This window comes from Takifugu flavidus, chromosome 14 (assembly GCF_003711565.1).
Source record: "Takifugu flavidus isolate HTHZ2018 chromosome 14, ASM371156v2, whole genome shotgun sequence".
NCBI lineage: Eukaryota > Metazoa > Chordata > Actinopteri > Tetraodontiformes > Tetraodontidae > Takifugu > Takifugu flavidus.
Window position 1 is genome coordinate 2,661,194 of NC_079533.1, and position 24,190 is coordinate 2,685,383.

A 24,190-nucleotide genomic window follows, 5' to 3' on the forward strand; every position below is an offset into this window, starting at 1 on the left:
GACTGAATGAGGTCTGTCAGATTGGCTGGGCTAAACTCAGCCCTGTGGAAATCCTTTGAGTCTGAAACAGGAGGGATTCTGGATGAATTTCCCTCCGTGAGCAGAGCTGCCCAAAACGGAGCCCAAAATATGTCCGGCATTCCACCGACGCTCTGTCGGGTTTCTGAATTCTGGTCTAGGTTAGTGCAAGTTCGAGCAGTTTTCTCTCTGTGTTGTTGTAAAGTGCTGCATAAACAGAGAAGCAGACAGTTTAGGCATTTTAGACGTTAATGTATGTGGACAACAGTGATGGATTTAAAGTCAACTGTACAATTTTTAACATTCTGTAAATGCTGGTCAACCAAAACGTCTGATATGTGATATCAAAGCAGGAAAACTCACAACGATCAATAAGGATCCTGCAACGACAGCAGGTTTCGGGCCTGGTGCCAGATCGCCACTGGCATCTTTCCTGTTACCCTATGCCAACGCCTCCCTCCCACCACTCACAACCACTGCTGCCCCCCCCCCCCCCTTTCCTGCCTCCTAAGCTGAATGACAGGTGGTAGAAACCTGATCAGCAACAGCCTTCTTCATCTAAACGCTCCATCTGACACATTGCCCACTCACCCACTCAAGAGTGGGGACACGATCAACCAAGTGTGTGTGTTTGTGTGTGTGTGCATATGTACATGTGTCGGGGGGGGGGGTTAAAAAAAAGTTTTTTTGACCATAAGACGTCCACAGCAGGAAAAATACCACATTTTTATTCTTTTTTTCTTAGAAATTCTAAAGGAAATACTTTTAAACTTGGGAAATTTAGGAAAAGACATTGGTTTCCTTGCTGCAACATGTCCTCACAAAGACAGGAATGTCTTCACAAAGAGAACCACAGCAACAATTGGGTGGATGTGTGAAAGGGTAGCGGGACTGAGGTCTATCTGAGACAGCACCATGACACCGGCTCAATGTGCGTGGATTTTTTGGGAGGTTTTTTGGCCGAAGCAGCAACCGCTGAAGCTGGCATTGAGTGTCCAGGGCTCAAACAGGAAACAGGAGGTGGGCTCCCACAATAGTCGCTCCCAGTGGGTAGTTCACAATAGCAGGCGAGCGGCTGCTCTCAACAATGACCTCCAAGCCCTCATCGCTTGAAGTGGGGTGACCCCACCCCCAGCATTTCCCTTCCAGCGGCTCATACGGGGTTTATTATTAGGGACACGTCGCTGGAACACGCGTGACTTGTCACTTGAACTCTGAAGCTTTGACTACTGTTTGATTCACCGGGGCTGAAACTGCTGAAGATGAGGAGGAAGTTTCAACTCACCTCTTTCATCGAGATAAAAACAGTGTCAGAAGACAGAAGCTACTTAATCATATAATATTAGAATTAAAAAATAAACATTACAAGTAACTAGTTGTCCAGTGGAGAGACAAGTGTGTATAAAAAGTATATATTTTTAGTTTTGACAGCACTTGTAGGTTCCCTTCAATACACACATATTGAATACACAGTGCAAAATATTTTATGGATTTGTTTTCTAACCCAGATTTATTTAGCTGAAATTGACAAACAGCGTCCACTAGAAACCATCAAAAAGACTTTTTCCCTGTTGCCTCAAACACAAAAATCAGATCTGAAATCCTACTGGCTGTCTCAGGAGCAGCAGAGCGTCTTGGTGCAAAATTGGAAATCCACAGAGTACGACAGCGCTGTCCTCATGAAATTCAGTCTCCCCGTTCCCCATGAAAAAGTTCATTTGTCTAAAACAGCTCCAGAAGCAATCAGACCACAGGATGGTGGTTCAGAGCGGGGTGGGGTGGGGATAATGGGAGGGGGAATAGTGGGGCTCTCCTACCAGGAGGAGATTTAATTAGTGAAATCTCATTAAGACTAACAAAATTAAGTGTAAAACAATCCTTGGTGGGGAGTCGCGCTGAAGGAGGGGAGCGGAGAAGACTGAGGGGCTGAGAGGACATGAGCCGGCTGTGCCAGGGAACACACACACGCACACACACACGCACACACACATTCTCCAAAGTAATTGTCTGCTGCCTGTATGATCATTTACAGTATATAACTGTGTGTAGAGACTAAACAGGATATCAAAGAGCTTTGTCAAGTTGATGTAAAATGTTGATTGAGAGTTTCCTTTTTTAATACAAAGAACTCAATAATGAGAAAAGCTCAGTTGGTGCATTTACTGAACTGGCAGCTTAATTCTTTCAGCCAACTCACGTTGCTTTTTTAAAAGCATGGCTATCCTGCTCCGTGTAGGTTGAAAGAACACACTATTGAGCTTTTGCACTTTCAAAAATCCCATTTCTTCTCTCTGGCGATGATGTGGCCGTGAAACAACAGGGTGGGAAACTTCCGGTGTCTGTCTAGGTGTGTCTGCGTCAGTAAAGAGGGCACAGCCTAACATTTTTCACACCGAAATGTCAGAGGTGTGACACACCTTGAGCATTGTCAAGATTTACACAGAGGAAATGGGAACCATTGAGAGCTGATCCTGTGAAGCTGAAAGCTAAAACGACTGGAAGATTTTCCGTCGTTATCAGCCACGGGCGTGATTTTCATCAGTAGCGATTAATGGCTGCACGATTCTAAATAAATACAAATGTTGGAAATGCAGCTACCGTTTAAACATATGACTTCAAATTACAGAAGGTAAAGGAGAAGCAGAGCTGAAAAACTCCTCTGACATATAAATGGTCACCATGGATACCAGGCGTGCCAAATATAAAGCAGAAAAAAGAATGCTGAAACTAAAGAAGGCAGTTACAGCCCATCTGTTTCTATTATGTTTATAGAAATGTCGTGAGCTACACCTTTGTCTATTAATTTTACAATTTTATGATGCTACTATAGACCAGTGTATAATGTGTTCTAATAGCTAATGCTCATCAGCACAGCAGCTAAACACATGTTCATATTTTCTGAGATTGATTGGGCATTTTAATTAATTTAAAGTGTAAATGAAACCTACAGAGACAAAATCTGCGTTTCTAGTGTGAAGGTAAAGAAAAAAAACGCACCTCGCTTCCAAGAAAGGTGACTGATTCATGTTCTTACAACGCTGTAAAAGAGGCTTCCTCAAAGTGTCAAAACCAATATTCGGGCCTCCTCTTCCATAACCACGGCAACCAGACCAGTGGAGGTTAAAAACCTGGCACCCCTCATCAGTTTTTAGAGGTTGAATCATTAAATCAAAAGCCCCCCTAATGCCCCTGTGAGTACTCACTACAGGACAAGGAAGACAAGAGCGAAAATAAATTGCCATCAAAGTGTCACCACACTTTTCTAATATATGTTTAAACTCGTCTAAAAATGGCAACATTTCTCTTAAATTGAATGAGTTAAGATGAGGGTGAAAGGTCATGGACCCCAACAGTGGACCTGGGTGTTGATAGCACAGCTTGGTTCCACTGTATCATATCTGGGTCGTAATCAGACCGCAGTTGAGCAAAGCTGGTGAGTTTTACGGGTAGACTCACCGTCGGGTTGTCCACCACGCCACAGCAGCTGTTCAGTGTTATTCTCTGCTCCCAGAATGCAACTCTCCACGCAGAGCCTGGAAACAGAGGCCGGCGTTACATCGTCTCCGTTAGATGACAAATACGTAGATCATTGAAAGGAGGGACGAAGTGTCGTTTTCATTGATTTATAGAGAAGAAAGACGGCCGCCACTTCCTGTGGCTTCAACACCTTCGCAGTCCGTCCACCCTGACAGGACGTTCGGATCAGTATCAGTGCTGATACAGTAGCTCTGGAGGATGAATCAGTCTGCTTCAAGAACCGCAAAAAGCAGATAAACCTGTCTTCGTTATCTGAGTCTTCCCTTGAAGGCGCGCGACTCCGTTCTCAACCTGCTGGTTCTGCCTGAATAAAAGTTGGCCGTGATGACGCTTTGCGGCTTTTCACTGGTAGCAGCGAAATGTTCTCTAGCAGCTCAAAGGTGAAAACGGGGAGGTCAAAGGAATTGTGGGACTTGGATTCCTCTGTGCAGTGAGAGGTTGAGTTATGGCCACATGTAAAAGATTTAAGCTCAATCAAGCATTGATGGTGGGACACCTGATCTTTCACTTAAAGCCGCAGAACAGTGGGAGAGTAGCCGGGCCTCCCGCCACGTCGCCTCGCTCCAGCCCTCTACGAACACAGAGCCTCTGAAGGGCTGGTATTTACCCAGACCTGCACGGCTCAGCGGGGACGCCGGCGTGTGTGGTAGGTGGGTACGACCAGAGGCTCACAGCGGGAAGAAGTGGGGGGGGGCTGGAATGAAGCTGTAGGGATTAGCAAGAGGAGGCCAGACTTTCTCCTCTTCAGAGTTTCTGCTGACAGCAGGACGCTGCTAAAACGCTCCTGTGAAAATTTACGGCCACGCTGGAAATAAGAAAACGCCGCCGACAAAATGAATATCAGTGCTTTCAAATTCTTTTGTATTTTGTTCTTAAGGATGTTTGACTTCAACGCCTTCTTCTGAGAAAGTGACGAAATATTCGTATTCAAACTGGACGGTACAGAAATGAGGTTTAGCTGGTTTACACACCTGTTGTAACTGTTTTATGCACGTCAGAAGGTTGGGTGACTATGATACTGCTGACATTCTGACCCACTCCACGTCAACACAACAATAACAGCAGATATTCCAGATCACGACACTTTTGTCTATTCTGATTTAATTCAAGGGTTACAGTTTATGGTTATAGCTATTTTAACTTCCTAACTTTCTTTAGGAACTTTGCTTTTGTTCTAAAAGATTTCCAGCTCCAAAATTAATGTTAACAGATGCTATAAGTTTGGTTTTTTTTGTATTCACAGAAAAACAACTAACCAACTCAGACCAAAGGAGAAGGATTCTGTGAGCCTCAAAGAAAACATTTTAGTCTCTGTCTAATCCTTCACACACACCCCCCAGTACCAAGGAGCCGTCTCCCAGAGGTCATTCCCCCCTGACCCCAGGTAGGATCACACGCACACAAAAACACACACACGGACTCGATCCATGACCCCCAGGGGACCTAGATGACCTTCCTGTTGACGTCAAATCAAATAAGAGCAGGAGCTGCTGCGGCGAGGGGCTCCACCCAGGGGGCTGGAGGTCTAATCACCTAACCGCCTCAAAGGAAACATTAGCATTCCTCAACATGCACAACAGCGCTCACTCTGCAGCCTTTACACAAGCACACTACCTATATCTAAAACAGTGTTTCAGCTCTCTACGGTTACTGTTAGATTAGGAGTACGTTCTCTTATTTAAAAGCACATCTGAACGCAACAGCTTGTGGATATGTTAGCGCGTATGACCCATATTTCCCCCAGTAATGGAAAGAGCTGCTATGAAAGACATCGTGTGTGCCAATAACATCACAAAACTGATGATGTCAGACTCTGACTTGGACTTTGAGCCGTCGTTCAGACTTTTGGCCTCTTTCCTTAAAATTACCGGAGACATTCTTTGGCTTTCAAAGACTCAAGCTGACGGAATTTACAGCTGGCGAGACTTAAATGTTTGTCCTTGTTTCCTGAATAATTCATCAGCAATAGCTGTTCCTTCTCTGTTACGTCTTTGTCTCCGGCTTCACGCTGACACACAGATACACAGATCGTTGGATCAGTCAGTACGCAGAGAACGTTAGCAACCGCAATACTGATACCCACCACAGGCAGTCTCGGGGAAAATCTCAGGGACACTCGCCGAGCGAGGACGGCGCATTTCTAATGAAACAATTGTTGCACATCGCGCAACACTTGCAATAATATCAATAATGAGACACGCTCGGATGCACCTGGAAAACCCTGTGAGAGAATCTGCCTGAGATGGATTTAGGTGCTTCCACTGCTCGCTTCCTTTGTGGAAAAAAAAAGGGGTTTGAAGCCCCCTTCGTGATTAAATATTCACAACTTTCTGCCTAAACTTTGTCTCTAATCACCTGTACTGCAGGATGAAAACTCCAGATGGATGTCTTCACAATTCCCAAATCCTCCACCCCCCCCCCCCCCTTTTTTATGATCGGGAGATTTGGGGTCAAGGTGTGAAGGGAGGACCAAAAGAGCTGCTTCCCACAACCCCTCTCCTGATACAGCCGCCAGCTGTTCCAAGGGCTTCCATAACAACAGCTGCGCAGAGGTTTAGTGGTTCATGTTGCTATGACAACAGCAGGATCAATTGGCATGCACAGACTCTCTGCGCTAATAGGAAAAGTGACATTATAGCATAATTTCATTCCAGGGAAGCAGAGGCAGTTTTTTTTATTGCAAGAACATTAATAAAAGAGGCCAATAATTAATTTTGCACGATAACGCTCCGAGGCTCGTCTGGCCAAAACTCACAAGAATCGCCCACACGTGTTTGACAACTCAGCCAGAAACCTCTCACTTCACTAAATCCTTCCCAGGCGATAAAGATAAAGTCTGTGTTTCCAGCTTAGACAATAGGAGCTGAATCTGCATGGATGCCTGGCAGCTGCGTGTGCCACCAATCACAGGATGTCCAACAATCACAAACACTTCACAAACAGGATGTCAGGTCACCCGGCCACCTTAACTCTGGGCATTGTATGGGACCACATGTGAAGTTGATGTGTAGACTAGCACATCAGCAATCTCTATTAAAACAAAAGGTCAGAAGTCATTTTTAAAAACAGAACATGACATTAAACTGCTTAAAAGCTTCAAAGTCACTCTCTGTCTGCGTTGTTTTTCTGCTACACAAAGTGAAAAACAACCAAACTGTTGCTCCTCTTGCATCGACGGGTTATTTAGAGTCAAACTTCAACTGTTTCAGGCTAATTCCTGGGAATTACAAGAGGCTAACGATGACAATGGCAGCTATTCCCGCAGGAGTAACCAGAGCCGGTGTGGCGTCAGTGTCGGGTTAAACTCAACGTTTAACGAGCATTCGGCTGATACAGACAGCTGTGGCAGACAAAACATGGCAGACACACACACACACACACTCCGAACACACAGCCAGCTGCTGGAACGATGCTGAAACAAGCTTTCCTACCTTTGTGTCTGTGCACTGATCGCCTGTTGTTGATATTTGACATTGATTTTCCCTCCCTGTCTCACAGAATACGATGGCTCCCTCGGAACAGAGGGGGGAAACACAGAAGAGGAATCCATTGCTAAAAATACCAGCGTCATGATGAGTCAGAATGGATGAACAAACTGAACAAACAAGATGAGGCGACTCTAAATTCCTCCAGTCTCAATTTTCTCAATAGTTTTTTTTTTGAAGGGGGGGAGATCCAGTCTGAAATGGCATCAGTGGATCCTTTACTTCAGTGACTCAAGAGCAGCACGAATACAGAAACCAAAAGTAGGATAAGAAACGGATGATCTTATTAGTGACAGCTAATGTGGAAAAGGAGAAAAGGGTATTCACATTGAGATTATATGCAAACTGATAATATCTCAGATATACAAATATAAGTTCAGCTTGAAAGAATTGAAGAATTGAAATATCCACATTAATATGTACAGCTAAATACACTTATTCTCCTTTCTAACTTAGGTGGTTAGCACCTATCAGGAAGGTCTCAGGTTGGGTCAGGCTCCAGACACGCACCCACAGGCTCACTCCTACATTGCTGTCTATAAATATTAACCTTGTAGCATTGCATATATGATGTTTAGCATAGCATATTCCTCACTGAGCAGCAAATATATTACATTTTATCCCAGCTTCCCAAATGCAATAATGGTGAGGTGAGTGGTGAACATCTATCATCTCAACAGCCCTTTTCAAAGCCCTTTAGACACACACTCATATGCTCTTTCGCTCTCTCAAAGGATGTTTTTTTTCCTGCTGGCTGTGAATGCCTCTGCATTCTGGCCATTTTTTTTTTTAAATTAACCATTTTGCCAAGGTTTTTTTTTTTGGGGGGGGGGGGAACTAAGTAGCAATGATGAGTGTTCTTAACAGGACATGTCAGAACACTACTGTTGCACCCTTAAGGAAGGTAGCAAACGGCCAAAATGCGCAGATAGGGCCCTGCAATGAGCTGGCAACTCATTCAGGGGACGTACCCAGCCTCTGCCCGTATGTGGCTGGGATTGGCTCCAGCGCCCTCCCCGTGACCCTGCGAGGGGACGGTAGTTTGAGGATGGATGATTTTTTACAGGGCAAGAGATCTGACAAAAGCTCCAGACAGAGTGGAAATGCGATAAGGAAATAAAGTTACAGAAAATATCCCAAAAAATAGATAATTTTATATATACTTTGACATAATTAAACCGAAGGCTTTGCAGGGGAGTGCTGAAATGCTACCTCTCCGATTTAAAGCTGCTGTATCCAAATACCCAAGATCAATTGGAAAAAGTGGTGAGGTGCTGCAGGGGTTAGTACTGTCCCCTTCTGCATTGTATACGAGTGTGTATGCTCGTCTCTTTCTATATGTCAGCCCTTTGGGTGAGCTGGCGACTTGTCCAGGGTGATATCCCGCCGCCTCTCGCCTGAAGGCAGCTGTGATAGGCTCCAGCACCCCCCGAGACCCCGTTAAGGTCTAAAACAGTGGATGATAAATGGATGGCTGATATTATTATGTTATTAAACCGAATATAGAAAACATAAATTAACCCCCCCTTCCTTTTTTTTGATGGAACAGGGAACAGGCTTGTGTTTAAAGTGATGTAAGGGGATGATTTTCCTCATGTTTAACTTAGGTATTACATTAGAAGTGTGAGAACGGTAAAGAAAAAGTCTTTAAAATATCTTATAATGGGAGAAAAAGGATATGACGTCAAGGTGACGTTCAGGGTGAAAAGTGAAGCAACCTCCTGCCTCTTCCCTCCAGTAAGCATCCCAGCACTCCCACAGCAACAACACTGCAGTCTATCAGTGTACAGAGGGAGGAGTTTAAAGAAAAAAACACCATCTTTGCAGTTTTTACAGATTGCAACACCTAAATCGCCACAACAAAATAAAATAGTTCCCCTAAAATGCAACAGAACATTATACGAGGCGACAGAAATGTTTTGCTAGTTCATTACTTGAGTAATAGATTCCATCTGTCTGCAACAATGACGCTTCCTTCATTAATTTGCGTTATTTGTGATTCAACTAATGTGGTTACAGAGCAGAAATTCCAGCCTCTTTTCCTTCAAGAATAGGTTCTCTGTTTTTCCACCATCCCTAAATCCGCTCGCAGCACATGATGGCAGAACCAGAGGAGCAGAAACTAATCTGCGGTTATTCTATCCAATGTTTGTATTTCCACAGGCGGTACCACAGCACATGTTGGGTACGTCCCAGGCGGCCCGGGCTGGCCGCAGCACCGCGAGGGGGAGTTTCTGATGGAAGCCACGTCAGGCTACACTCGAAGAGCGTGAAAAAAGTCAACGCAAAGCCTTTGTGGAAGGACAAGTGAAGTGAACACGCGCTCCACTCCTCCCCGCTCAATCGACACAATCACGGCAGACCAAAAACTTGGCATTTACGCCTCCCAAGCTGATGCAGCAGAAATTGACAGGGATATAGTAACTATTTACCCTTAGCTACGGGGGCTGCACCACTGCCTGTGCAGGCAGGGGTGTTTGACACTTGTCTTCTGACTCAGCATCGATGGGTTTGCTGTTTTGCAGATGTGGAAAGATGATATTCAGGAGTGGTTTAATCTAATTGCCCTACCTGCAGTGCTTTGGGTCCGTGTGGGGGGGGGGGGGGGAGATGTGGCCAGTTAAAATGAACTTAAATGAATCAACAAGTCCGATGCTGAACATTTTTGGTATAAAATGTTTGACAATAACGCCACAAGAAACTACTTGCATTTCTGATGCTTTAGCATAGAGGCTCATACCCCCCCCCCCCCCCCCCCCCCCCCCCCACACACACACACACACACACACACACACACCCTAGCACATCCCCAATAATCTTTTCTTTAACACCAAACCAACAAATGTGATCTGCCGCCAACGCGATCACATTTCAAACTGCCATTTACACCAGACTGACACTGCAGCAATGCCAGACCTGTGCCAGAGGTATGAGACCTTGACCAGGGGGCTGAGGCAAAGGGGGGGGTGCTCAGACAGCTTTTCCCTGTCATCGCAGCAGACGTGACACCGTGTAACACCTTCGGGCTAACTTATATACCTCTGCAGCTGCTTATCAGTCCAGCTAAGCGCAGGAGCAGCGCTCCTCTTTCACATGAACCTTTTATATGTGAACTTCTTTTGTCATTGGAAAGTGCTCTATAAATAAGTTTAATATTATCGGGGGGAGAGAGAGCTACTGCTTCCTCACTTTTGCTCTGACTTTCACGACTGGAGTCACCTCAGAATCTGTTTTTTTTAATGAAATAAAACTGGCTTGAAATGACCTAAGACAAGAAACTAAAGTGCATCTGACTGTTAATTACATGACAGTCAGCTTATGATAATCACAGCAAACATAGTTTAGCTATTGCATGTGTGTGTGTGTGTGTGTGTGTGTGCGTGTGTGTGTGTGTGTGTTCTACAAACTTTTGGCACAGATTATACTGGATTGCGTGGTTGCCAAAAATGTTGCCAAAGGCAGGAAAAATCACAATTGAAACATTTGGTGTCAGAGGTTGTTCTTGCAGTTCTCACTAAGGTCTCCAAAGGTTGCAAAAAGGTGGACAGACTGTTCCTCACATTTCACTAGTGCTTCATAAACACTTTTAACGAAACGCTTTAAAAGGTTTACAGAACTTGCATTATCTTTACAGGCTGAATGCAAAACCCAGGTCAAATAAGGGGGTAGAAAGGTTCTAACGTATTAAATAGAGGGAGCTTATTCATTTGATGAGTATTATTTGTAGGGATATTTGTCACTAATCAAAAATAAAATAAATGAAGGCTCACCGAAGGCTTTCTGAATAAGTGCAATTAGGGACAGGTTAGGGTCATGTGATCTGATGAGGTAGCGGCTAAAGAGATTAGCATCAGACAGGGTTTACTTGACGTTACCGATGTTGCGAACAGCTGTAGCCAGTTACAGTCACGTGACTGAAATGGGAATCTGTCGTTAACTGATACATCTCTGTCGTGTCACCATTGCTAAAGTCTTTCACATTGCTTCACCTTATGTGACGCTGTTGTTGCGCTGCTCTGGTCTTTTCCTGCCTCTTCTCACTGGACGGCTACATGGCAAAGCTAGCAATTTTAAATGACAAATCATGGACAGCAGCATCTAAATCAGTAAAAAAAAAAAAAAAAAAGCTATGAAACGAAGCAGCAAACCCAAAAAAAAACCCCACCTCTGATTATATTTCCAGTAACTTTTTAGGAAACAATACGATCTTTCATCACAGCACATATCCTCACATGCTAATTACCCCTAACACAGTTTGACTTCATTTATTATGCATGAAATAATCTAATATGATGACTGTGATAATTATGTGCACATAGATAAGATTAAAGAGTGGTAACCAATTATGGTTCAGGAGCCGGGAAAAGTAATTATTCTTTGTAGTGGGGGGAAAAGTCTGTAAAGTCATTCAAGTTTTGAATTAAGAGAAGAAAAGGAGATTTTCCTTATTCAGCACACATACAGTAAATGAGCATTTAATTCAAACCAGGAGACAACAATGTAAAAATAAACCAGGATGAAAGCTGCTCCATTTCTGCCTCCTGCATGCATTAATGTAAAGCAGCGTGTGTTATGATAATTGAGGGAGGCTTCACACGCTATGAGTCTGACATGTTTACATGATGTCTTGAAAGGGAACACGTCTCGATGCGTCGGGTTTCAGCAAATCACACGGAAATCAAAAACTGTAAGGAGTGGTGCTTGAAATCAGACGTGTGTTCCAAAGCCATTAAATATTACCACTTCTAAAATCAGAGCTGGCATGCAGTTAGCCTGTGCTACCATGTAAACACACTCTTTGCGGCTTTGACAAATTATGGCTCCGGCACTGCAAATCACAGGAAAAACAGCATGCAATCATTTAAGCTGTCGGACTCTGACACTTTTTGGCTTGAACTGCGTAATAAATCAAAGTTTCACTGAATGCAGCAGCTCAATGAGGATCATAACGAGTGGAAGAAATATCTGAGCGCTGCACTAAATAAAGAGATCAATAGATCAGATCACCAGAATGCAGATAAAATTAAATTAAGAATGAAATGAGGGTTATATAAGGAAAAATATACAATTTTGAGCTCAGTTAATTAGTCAAAATTGACTGGCTCATTCAGGTGACAACGTAAAGTTGATTTTTACACAATAGAACTTTGCTGTGGTGTATTTATCAATGTAATAATGTTCCATGAGACCTTTTCTTTCTTTTTCTTTCTTCAAATTAAGCACAAAAAAACCTCAATATTCTCTGCATCCAGTAAGTTGTGGTGCGCCGCCTGCATGCTTCATTTAAATTATCATAAAAAATAGATTCTGTCACAATTTTTAGACTTGATGCCTTGTTTGCCTTGTTTGCATATTTAATCTAAAATACATTTTGTTAAAGAAAAAATGATGTTTTTGGAAGATTCTGACATTTTCTTGACATTATGAGCATTCTACACAGTCTATTTTTCTTGTCTTCTTTACACCAACGTTGGTGACATTGGTTAATATACAGTTTTATAGTCTGTGCGTGTGGTTTAAGAAAGGTCATTTTAATACTTTAAGGCTTTGAAGCTCTGTTAATTTTCTCAATTTGTTGATCTATGGACTCATCATATTGTATTTTTCACATAGACTTTTATCTTTTTTGCGAAGCATTAGCTGCACTTCATGTTTAAGATGTTGGCTAAACAACTGAAGTGCAGAATCACAGAGAAATGGAAAGTCCGGAAAGCCTGAAATCTTACTGAAATAGAAATAAAACAGCGTGCCCTTCTTTAATATTTCAGGAGTGTCTTATGGAACACTTTAAAAGATGTAACCTTCCATGGAGAATAGAGTGCACTTCAACTGAAGCTGTGCTGTCATAAAACCATGGCACTTTCACAAGAGATCTAAAGGAAAGAGAAGTCATTTGCCTCTTTTAGGAGCGTTCGTTAAACACAAGAGAACAAATGAGTGTGTCCTTGCCGCTGTGCAGAGCTTTTAGTAAACCAAGCAAGAGTATGCAAACAATGAAAGTGGCAAAGGCCGAACCGTGAAGATGAGCTGTGAGTGGACGAAAGAATAACACTCTTGACACGTGTGGAGAGGGTTTTGGGAGGATGGAGCCAGGTTGCAGTAAATAACCTTGTGGAGGGCAGAGAACTCTTCAGACTGCAGCACAGTCAGGGTCAATGGGCTGATTTTAACATCTCTCCACATCAGCAAACCTGCCCTTGCTGAACCTCCATCATTCTGAAAGCGGCTCGTGGCTCTGGATTTGTGTTTCCTTGCCCTTCCCTGACGGGGAAGTACGTACTAAAGATCCATCGAGGTCCAATAACCCCTAATATGCTGCACATCTGTCCCGCAGACTGCAGCCTCACACTTCAGCATCTTTTTTACAAGCCCAGTCACATCCTGACAGGCCTCAGCCACATTGGCAGCTTTCTTCCCATCCGGCGCTTTGGTATTCCCACACTCGGCATGTGCACGCCTCATCTTGCTGCGATCTGTTTCTCCCCCCACTTAGTTTTCAATTAAGTAATCACTTGAGAAAAATGGGCAGAAAATGGAGAGCTTTGCTTGCGACGCCTTTGAGGTGCAATCTTCAAGGGAAGGGACCTGATTTTTACCAGAACACTTAATAATCTTAGTAAAATAAGTCTGGAATTTTAGCTGATTGGAATATTTTGGCATAATATTTCCAGCTATTTCAATTAGTCTCATGTATAGATATCACCTATGGCTGCTTTTTACTGATATTTATAGTTTTTAACTTTTTAATCAAAGATGTTTGAGATTCAAACTAAAATCATGTGTGTTTCAGAATAAATCCACTGACATTTTTAGCACCGCTGACATTTCTCCTCTAAGCTTTAAAGAGGGCACCAGGGGTAGTTTTAAGCGACGCTGACACCATTTTGGTCCGTGCAATTAGTCACTTCCAGAGGATGTGGGCACGCAGTCACCCAGCCATGGCTGTTTTTCCTGCCTCACTATGATCTGCCGTTGAATTCAAATCAAATATTTTGAACCTCGCCCAGCTCAGCTGTTATGAGGACTCTCAAATATAATAAATTCAGGATTTGCTGGTGGCCTTCATATTTTCTCTGTGTGAAACCCCGCTCATTTATCAGGATTATGTGCATTCCGCCAGAGACAGGAACCACAAGCACCGTGCGGTTCAGAGCCTTCTAAAAGGACTTTAAAGGCAGAACGTGTAATACGCTGTTGCTAATTAGATTTTTCAATTGATCCTTGAATAATCCCATCAATTTTGGAAAATATGACGCTTGTTTTGCTTTAAAAAAAAGGAATCACGAGCCACTCGTGGTGACGCTGCGAATGTGTGTGTGTGTGTGTGTGTGTAGGTATGGGGGAAGGGGGTACTACATCCACATAGGTCTATTTCAGTAAACACTCCGTGCACCCTGCTGCTGAAAACCCTCACGTCTATGAATTTTATGGAATGTTCCCTGCTGGCTATTCATTTCCTCTCTCTGACAAAAAGAATGCAATCAGAGCGTCCATGTTAAAATCATTACCTAATGATTCGGCCCTTTGAATGGTTTCTTTCTCTTTCAGGCAACGCCGCGGCGCGGAGACGTGCGCGTGAAGTTTTCTTTTAAGTTTGATGAGCTGCACGGCCGAGTCAATGTAACATCTCGGCCTGATCAATCGGCCAATCACACACTCTGAGGGAGTATGGATTTCCCCTACATGTAAGGCTGTCTTCTTTTAAAAAGCAAAAAATAAATAAAGAAGACTTTTTGTGAGTCTTTTTATTATTACAAAAACATCAAACCTCTGGACCTGGAAAGGAAATCGATGAACACAGAACAGGATGTGCAGCAGAGGTGGGTTAGTGTGTCACTGTATAATCAAGTGTATTATTCTCACCGCATATTCTATATAAAGGCATACTATCTTAGATTGAGTTTTATCTGCTGTCAACCCGTGCACTGGAATAAAGACATTACACAATAAATTGAATGAAAAGTACCACCTATAGTCAATGCCGATAATGTCATCAGAGGTGGATTTGTGTTTTACTCCTTTAAATATTCATGCGTGAGGTGCGAATGTAATGCACATATTGCATCGGTTACGGTTAGGTCGGCGAGCTGAGGTCAGGCAAACGGTTGTGATTGTTTATTCGGTTTATGGAATTCTTTCAACACGCGGTGGAGCTGATTCCACACAGACATCGATGTCTTTTGGAATAACGTCTACATATCTGCCCAGAGCTGTGAAGTCCAATTAAAACAGGAGGTACACAAAGCAAAAGGCCTTCGAATGTCTGCTTTTGTAATACGCAGGTAGAATTGTTTTTGCAGCAGAGCTCTGATCAGCTCAGTCAGGGTGAAAGGGTTCCCTCCAATGTTCCATTCATGCGTTGGGAATGGTGCGCGGCAGGTTCTCTGGGTTCTCCTGAGCCTTACTGACCATGCCATTATTCTGGGAGTGTTTTCATGACATTTGTATGACCTCACTGAAAGAAAGCTCTGTGATATCGACGGTATGGAGGATCATTAAATCTGCCCGCCGCTTCTCTGTGAACATAAATCAAGCCGATCCGTCTCTCTCCGACCCCAGTTCCCTGTGGCTTACTTAAAACCGTGCCAACGCCGTGCCGGCTGTGGAATGAGCACAAGTACGCATGCAAGGGCCGTCGCTTCGGCTGAGCCATCTGACGGCATAAACAGCCCTCTGCCTTCCCTCCAGAGCAACAGGGATCAAGGAGGCTTATTGGGTATGACCTGTGAGGGCCCAAACGGGCCAAAAACATGCAACGCAACACAACACGATTGTCTTAAGCTTCGCTCTATTGAACATGAGGGACGTAGCCCACATCGCATTGCTCACAGGCCTGGAACAGGACCGAGATCCACTCCACCGAGGATACTCTGCAGACTAAAGCCTTATGAATAATTCTGAACATCCGCTCTCTTTTTTTTCCTGCCTGATTGAAGAAAGTAAAGCCCTCAAAAACAAATTAGACATCTCACAGTCTGACTGCTGGGAAGAGAAATCTTGCAATGCAAGGCATATTAGACTAACAAAGAGCTCCTGAAAAATGATGTATTGGTTTTATTCGGCACCACGCAGGGTGGAATCACAGACAACAGCGGCGGAAATGACATTTGCTTCTGGTTTCATTTCCTTGATTGCTTTATGGCCATACATAAATGCCTAAATTAGTTTGTAACATATGCTCTTCTCGCTCGGCTTACTTCCTTCATTTAGTGTGACTGAATCACTTTATTAGTGATTAGCTCCCAAAAGCTGCAGGAACGCACAGCACCACACCTCATCTTCTAATTTACCCATATAGTAGGATTGGAAATATGCAAATAGTGTCTGCAGCACCAAACATGCCCCTGGGCTGCTTGTCCAATGACACAAATCATCAATTAAGATCTCAGCAGGGTTTGGGGAGGAAGCTAAATTGGCATTATGTGCATCTAGTGATATGTAGAGCCTGTGCAACACAACAAAGAACAAACAGCGCTGAGGGAGACTGCTTATAATTTAATTTAACTCCTGCACTTGAGAGTGCATGCACTTTTAAACACATTCCTGACTAAATCATCACCTTTGAGATTACACGGTAGTAAATAGCAGAGTTGTACATCGAAGGCTTTACACCGGCAGCACAGGGGGAGGTAGTGTACCGCACTGTAACGCATAAGGAGATGTGCACAATGATGTGACCTGAGAGAATTTGGCACATGGAAAATCCGTACGTGATGAAAAGATAGACACCAGGATGACAAATGAAGAGCTGGCACGCAAGGAGATGGGTGATGGCAGCGTCGCGCGAGATAAAATTACACAGGAGGTGGTGGTAAACAACAAAGTGAAAATAACACACTGATTATTCCATGCGCAGAATAGGGGTGTACGCAGCAATGTGTCAGAAAGCTCTACACGAGGCGGGACGCAGAGACGTGGTGCAAGGTGAGATGACAGAATGGAGAATGGCACACAACCACCAACATGTGGATGGACCCGGTAAGAGGGCGCTCAGCAAGCTGCTCTACCACGAGGTGGACGGTCATTTAAATAGCACATAAGGCTCAGTTTTAAAAGAGAGCCTTTAATTCAATTCCCTCTGGGGATTTCCCTGCACCTGCACACCGTGTTCTAACAAGGGCAGCAAAAGTGGTCCGACCCACCATTATGGTTGGCCAGGGAGGCAGATAATGAGTAAACAAACAGCCCATGCATATTTAATGAAGCTAATGTCCTTTCATTCCTCTGTCAATGAAATGGACAAACAGTGGTGTTATATTTATGCTGACACCCAACCTGCTTGAAGATGAAAACTATATGAAACTAGATTCTGTATTGGATGAATTTACAGCAGTTTTACCTTAAAAAAATAAGTGTAGTTAACTGATAAGCGAGTCTTCTAAACTTGAATCTGTCACTGAAAGGTCGATGGATAATCCAGCCGTGTCAATTTAAGACCCTTATTGAGTACTTTCAAGGGTTTCAATGATTTTAAAATGGCACTTAATCTACAGCTGCAAACGATTTAAAGTTGCAAGAGAATTTTGTTGCGCTCTCAAAATTATTGACTACTGGAACAAATAAATAAACAAAAAAAAACGCAATTAAAATGAGAATACCTTAAGGGGAAATAGGTGTATATTAAATTACTCAACACAAAGTCTGCACTTAATGTTGTTTTTAAAACACAAAATCACCAGTACTCTCAAACACGGTGCACGGGCACGGATACTGCACTCTAGAATACGTGTATGGAAAGAAAATGTTGAAAAGACTAACATAAAAAAAAATCCTAAAACGCGACAGAGAAGTTTATCAGTCAACAAATGATAAACCGAACAAAACTTTACATTTGGATAACTGCGGTGTACAGAGGAGAAAGTCTCAACCATACATATTTAATGGGCTAAAAAGAAGCGCTTATATAACAAGGTGATGTACTAAATAAAGAGAGAGAAATAAAACGGCATCTTCCTGCAGCTGAGCGCTCGCTCTCACCAGCCCTCTCACTATCCCGACATTCATTTCAAACTACAATCTTCTGCACAAAAACATGCACCCCCAGAACCTTTCTGTAGACTACGTCACATGCATGACCGAAATTATGAGGATCCTTTTTTTAAAATTCCAAACGCAAGAGAAACAGAACAAATTAAAAGGAAATCGTCTAATCTTGCTGTCCAGCACGGAAATGCCTATCGTCTATTTTCCGTCTCTCGGCGTTCTCCCCCATCCCGACTCCCCCCACCCTCTCCTACATCCTCCCTCCCTCCATCTCCCTCTCTCTCTCCCCCCTCTCTATCTCTACTCTCTCTCTCTCTTCCTCTCTCTCTCCCTCTCTCTCTGTCTGTATGAATAATGTCCTGCCTTTTGTAATGAGGGGGGGTAAAGGGGAGAAAGGACGCTGGAGTGTTGCAGCCCTGCGCTCATACACTGACATTGAAATGAATGACAGCTTACCTGCATGCCAATCTTCATCAGACTGACACTGGGCTGACAGCACAGCCTATACTCCTCCACACAGCCGCTGACGTCAGACGCACCAGGCCCCTCCCACCCCTGGCTCCATGGCACAGCCACGTTTTCCCAATGCCGGGCTGATGATGCCTTCCAGTGTCCGTGGGAAATACGACAACCGCAAAATGTGGACACAAATGTGTTTGCGGTCCAGGTACCATGTGGACATGCTGCAGGTTCCTTTTAAAGCGTGTAAAATATCGAATTTCTGCTTTAGTATTCAACCAGTCCTTGCCAGTTGAAACGATGTCATTATCTTTACTTGTTTTCCAGTAAAAATAAGAGAATAAGGCATAATATCTATCTATCTATCTATCTATCTATCTATCTATCTATCTATCTATCTATCTATCTATCTATCTATCTATCTATCTATCTATCTATCTATCTATCTATCTATCTATCTATCTATCTATACTTCCGTACATCCATTTTTTTCGAGAAAAAAAAGTTTTGATCGGGTTTTTTTCAAAAACTTTGATGACTACTTTGATCCCTAAAGGAATATTGTATGCACAAATGGCCCCGATCCACTTTCATTCAAATTATAGACAATAGCAGTGTGGCTAATTGACACAATGACTATTAAAAATAATATATTTGTGGCCTCAATCATTGATAAATGGTGAATACTATTTGCCTTTGGGAGTCAGCTGACATTGTGTTGAAAATGATTGTATTTTCTCCTAGTAAATGTAAACTGAGTTAGATTGATCTTTTAAAAAGACAAATGCTTGAAATGTTAAGCTTTTTAATGATGGGATAGGCGTGTGAAGATTATTAATGCAAAGATGGTGAGAAACAGTACAAATTCCAAATTCGACGTCCTCAAATAACACGTGTCTAAATCACGGACGGGGCTATAGCCACCTGTCGGCCTTCCTTTACAATTACATTATTCAGGCGCTGCAAAACAGTTGGAAAGATGCTGCGGAGCAATCGCCACCTGTTGGGATCACAATTCCCATTTGATGCAAAATGTACAACTTAAGTCACATGAGTGTTTAATTCTGCAAAATATTCTCGGGCTTTGTGGACAACTTGTGAAATTGTATGGCAAAATGTAAAGTAAATGTTACAGAAAATGTTTATGCCTTTTCCAGTCTCTTGATAATAGAATGTATTCAGTTTACATCCCCTATTGATGTGTTTTGTCTTTAAATCACATCTCAATGAATGAACTTTTTATTTTTCTAATTTATTTTTTTTATTGTTATTAAAGTTAATAACGACTTGTTAACACCAACAAGATGTTCAAACCAATAGGCTACAAAAATGCTGTGCTTTGATTTACGTAACTGGTAATAGCGTCCTTTTCATCAGCGCCGAATTAAGCGTTTCGGTGCACATGAAAGTAAAATCTTATGTGATTGGCTTATCGTCGATTCCTCTATCCAATCAGAGTTCACCTCTCTGTTACCAGGAAGAAGCAGGTAATTGTCTAGTGGTTGTTTCGCTGTTAAACTATCGGCGCTATCGAGTGGTTCTAACTGGGCAATAATTTTGAATTTTTCGAACAGAACATTGTTTTGTGAGGCGAGCTAGATGTTGTTTTTTTTAAATTTAATATAGAGAAATTAAGAAACAATCTATCTGCCGACGCCGATCATTGCATTTAGCTAACCTTGCTAACCGTATCGATTGTTTTTTTTCACTTATTTGAGTAAAAGGGGAAAGAAAATCATTTTTACTGAATATTTTTGCTGGTTCGGCAGGAAAAAATTGTAAATGTCGGCGTTACAAGTCGGCACAGGCGTGATTGTGATCGCGGTGATCTGGATCGCTACTCTTGTGTTGGGGATCCTGTTTCTGAGAGCGTCGGGATCAACAAAGTGAGTAAATCCCCCTTAGATTTCTGGGTTTCTCAAAAAGATTCATATATGTTTGGTTGGCTAATTTAAAACACAAAATCGAACTTGCTTAATGTATTCGAGAATGTGTATGGAGGCATGTGCATGCAAAAATATTTGTGTTGCGTTGCTCAACGATATGCTTTGAAGAATTCATTAGCATTAAACTGTGTCCATTCTTGCTTCAGGGTGATGCTTTGTTCTGTCCAGCAGGTTCGGAGTGATCCCCGTCTTCTTTCTGGCCCTGACTGTCACTTTGGTGTTGGTCTTTTTCCCTCGCAGCTCAGAGACGAGTCCCCCTTTCAAAGAGGTGGAGGTGAGCTCCAGACCCTTACAAAAATATCCACTATTCACTGTAATGTAGAAATGGTTGAATGATTGCTGCAACTGTTTGACATTTAGACATTAATAAGCCTGCTCCTGGAGAGAAGAATGTGTGTGTGTGTGTGTGTGTGTGTGTGTGTGTGTGTGTGTGTGTGTGTGTGTGTGTGTGTGTGTGTGTGTGTGTGTGTGTGTTCGTTCATGGTCTGTAGCTTTATCTTAGTCCAACAGCAACAGAAAACACAGAACACCCTCCATATTGCCAGCAGGTCGTGCCAGTAATCCAGTCTGGTCTGCCAGGGAACTGCCATCCCATAGCTAGGAGAGAGCAAAGCAAAGGGTCTCACTGATATTTACTTTTTAAGATGCCTAACCCCCACAACAGGTCTTGCGTGATAAACTTAGATGGCTACATGGTTTGATGTAGACTAAAGGATGTAATCAGTATAATCTCAGCTGACAGAAGCTTGTTCCTCAGTCAACCTGCAGGTTCTGGAAGGAGAAAACTTTCTCCAGCAATTGGAGTCAGTAACAAGGAGAACAATGCAGATTCTTGCACCCAAGAAACACCAACGTTCACTATTAAGTTGATTAGTAATTTAAATCATGAGAAGGCTGCAGTCTTTACTGGCTGGTTTAGTGGAGGGAACTCATTTGCTTCAAATATTGTACCAATAATGCACATATTTAGTAAAACCTTTCTACTACATAAGTGACAACATCTTACAGAAGCATGACTTACTTTTTAAATGGTATTATTTATTAATTAACAGTTTTCATATTTTCTCTTAGGGCTTTAATTTAATGGGGAATTAATAGTTACAAAACTCAAGTGACTGTTTTCTTTAATATCATGTGTGTGTGTCGACTTTACCTCTAACAGCAGGAATGTTGAATTTATTATTTACTTTATGCTTTCATGTTAATAACGTGTCCTTTCTGGGAAAATTAATAGTTTGTTAGAAACATTTCTGTACATCATTTTCTGAGCTTCACAACTGACAACTCTTGATGATCTGATGTGTAAATACATATTAATTGTTTCTCACGTCAATGTATTATTTAAATATAGCATTGTCACATTATTGATACAGGTTAAGCACCAGGTCACCGCTTTATTTCTCATTCATGCATTTCTCAAATCAAACAGGGCTTTTTTTGTCTGAAACCTTCTTTGTCAAAGTCCTCTACTGACGCCTGGTGGCCACGACGTGAAATAAAACTAAAGAAATGCTTTGAAAAATAGATGTTAGCTCATCAGAATCATCTTTTTCCTGCAGATAGTGGACACCTTGTTCATTGGCCGCTACGTGCTGCTGGCCTTGGTGAGCGTCGTCTTTCTTGTGGCCTTCTTTATGCTGCTTCCCTTTCACTTCCTGGAGCCAGTCTATGCCAAAACCTTAAGAAGTCAATGAAGGTGCTGAGGTCAGAGGTCACAGTGATCAACCTGACAAGAGTCCTCACAAGTGTTGTGGGCCATCAGAAGGGAGAACGGCGTTCCAAAGACGGCACATTCTGTCACGTTATGTACATTTTTTGTAAAGTTTTGATGGTTTAGATTTAAATTATGTGTGAATATCACGTGTTTTTAAATGTTACGCAAATAAAAGACAGTGTTAAAAATTTGACGCCATGTTTATTGATTCTTTGAGACTGCAATGAACTTGAGAATGTCAGCTGAGAAAGTGAATTTGTGGTGTTCAGCGTAACTGCAAGTGAGCTATGCTTTTGGCCGAATAGTTAAATTGAAACCACAAAACATGAGCTGAAAGTCTAATGCACTCGTATATGGTCCAATAAAAGCCTTTCACTGCCAGAATAGATTTGAAACCAGTGGCAGGGATAGATCGGGTCATAAAGCAGGAATTATTAAATGGCGGCGCCCTCTACTTCATGTATATTTGACTGTAAAACACGGTCTTCTACGGACCGTGGAAAACTGCTTAAATCTAGCGACCTCATAAGCAAAGTAGTCGATTTGCTGTGATGAAAACAAAGTTATTAGTTGTCTGTATGAGTAAATTGCTATTGAGTCTCAGAGGTCAGAGGTAAAAGTCCTCATTGAGAGATCAGATTTTTGACAAAATGCCTCATTTCTTCTACTTGAATCTGGTTTTCTCACCGCTGTTAATCTTTCCCAGTTGCTCAGTCACTTCACCCACCAGTGATGGAGTAGAGAGCTGGTCCAAGGATCGGACTTGTTATGGAAGCCTGATGGTAGATCTGCTTCTCCTTCTCTTCTACTTTCATTTCAGGTTTCTCATTATTACCCTGTCTTGGGTTTTCACGGGTTTGACACTAAAGTTCAACCTTCACAGGATGTTGATTTCAGGATTCCAAAGTGATGAGCTTTTGTCAGCTAAAGGCTCGATCATTGACACAGGCCCCCTTCCCTCCCCCAGCGCTACTTTAAAAGTGTGAAGCCCGAGGAGACGTGGAGTGGAATTCCAACCAGGACGATGAAAGAGAATCTAATGAATCAAAACCAATCCTGTTAGTTCCGGCCCACATTTCTATACCAGGGCCTTTTCTCCACAGAACAATCTACCACATGATTTCACACCAGCCGCGGAGCCGCGATCTTCCAGCAGAGCAGGTGACGGCATCCACGACCTTTCACCCTGGTGTCACTTCTTGCCTGTAACTGACTGATTGCTCCCCCCAAAAACTCGATCTTACCTCCCTGACAGGATACTGAGGAAGCTGTCAAAGATGCTGGTTCTGACACCCATTAACCCATTATGGAGGATCCAGCGTTAGATGTACAATAGATGTTGGATGTAATGGAAATATACAATATGGAGTAATATATAATATGAAGTTGAGCCAGAAATATGTTTTTTTACACATGTTAAGATTCTTTTCTCGTCTAGTCGGTAATAAAAAGTCATAAACGTTGACTTCAAATGCAGCGTAGTCGAGGTTAATGGGACCGAGAACTGCTCTCTCGCCACCTTATTGTGTTTTCAATCTTTTCCTCCCTGCATCTTTTCTTCGTCTTCATGTTTGTGACTATCCTCCGTCTGCGCGCAGTGGGAAAATGAGCAGAACAAAGCATTGTGGGGGTTTGAGGATGTTTGGAGTCTTTGTTGCGCAGCCAGCTGGACGTATAAAGAGCCGGAGGAGGGGAGGTGTGAGCAGAAAGCTCGGGGTCTCCAAACTCCTCTCTGCTAGATCCTCCATTCAGATTCACTCAAGCAGAACTCCTGGCTCGCTGTTCACATCCTCAGCACCTCGCCCTCTGTTTGTGATACTGTCGCCGCCCTGCCCGGCTCTCACAACATCCCAAATCCGTGATGGATTCCAGAGAGAGCCGCTGCACTCACCCTCAAGAATGCGATTCAGTCGTGTTAAATCAAGCGGGCGCTCGTGTTTGCCGTCTTTTCATTCACAGCCTTTGGTAAATAAAACTTGATGAGGAAAAACTGAAGATACCTAAGCAGGAAAGCGTACAGCACTGGATTAAGCCAGCCTTTTATCAGC

General features: G+C 42.8%; 2 protein-coding genes across 3 annotated transcripts in view; one reads left to right on the forward strand and one right to left on the reverse strand.

Annotated features, from left to right (window-relative positions):
* The window catches only part of LOC130537718 (uncharacterized), a 48,378-nt gene extending 40,785 nt beyond the window's left edge, over window positions 1-7,593 (reverse strand). Inside the window, exons 1-2 of the mRNA XM_057054724.1 lie at window positions 6,987-7,593; window positions 3,475-3,551 (exon numbers count right to left, since the gene is read on the reverse strand). Coding sequence (XP_056910704.1) covers window positions 3,475-3,551; window positions 6,987-7,029 — 120 coding nt within the window. The 5' untranslated portion in view covers window positions 7,030-7,593. The remainder of the gene's footprint in view (window positions 1-3,474; window positions 3,552-6,986) is intronic.
* A 12,264-nt stretch (window positions 7,594-19,857) lies between these two features.
* On the forward strand, window positions 19,858-22,335 carry tmem218 (transmembrane protein 218). Of its 2 annotated transcripts, none has more exons than XM_057055061.1 (3): window positions 19,858-20,368; window positions 20,597-20,702; window positions 21,988-22,335. In XM_057055061.1, the coding sequence occupies exons 1-3, from the start codon at window positions 20,265-20,267 to the stop codon at window positions 22,120-22,122; spliced, it is 345 nt and encodes a 114-aa protein (XP_056911041.1). In that variant the 5' UTR covers window positions 19,858-20,264; the 3' UTR covers window positions 22,123-22,335. The 2 variants fall into 2 exon arrangements, with proteins under 2 accessions (XP_056911041.1, XP_056911042.1); XM_057055062.1 differs by having other exon boundaries at window positions 19,958-20,368; window positions 20,600-20,702.
* Window positions 22,336-24,190: the final 1,855 nt, after the last annotated feature.

What these genes read in the sequence shown, in the direction of transcription:
- tmem218 (XM_057055061.1), top strand. Translation starts at nt 20,265, where the DNA reads ATGTCGGCGTTACAAGTCGGCACAGGCGTGATTGTGATCGCGGTGATC. An exon ending in AGAGCGTCGGGATCAACAAA is followed by an intron (nt 20,369 to 20,596) that starts GTGAGTAAATCC and finishes TGTTCTGTCCAG; the next exon opens with CAGGTTCGGAGTGATCCCCG. An exon ending in CCCCTTTCAAAGAGGTGGAG is followed by an intron (nt 20,703 to 21,987) that starts GTGAGCTCCAGA and finishes TTTTTCCTGCAG; the next exon opens with ATAGTGGACACCTTGTTCAT.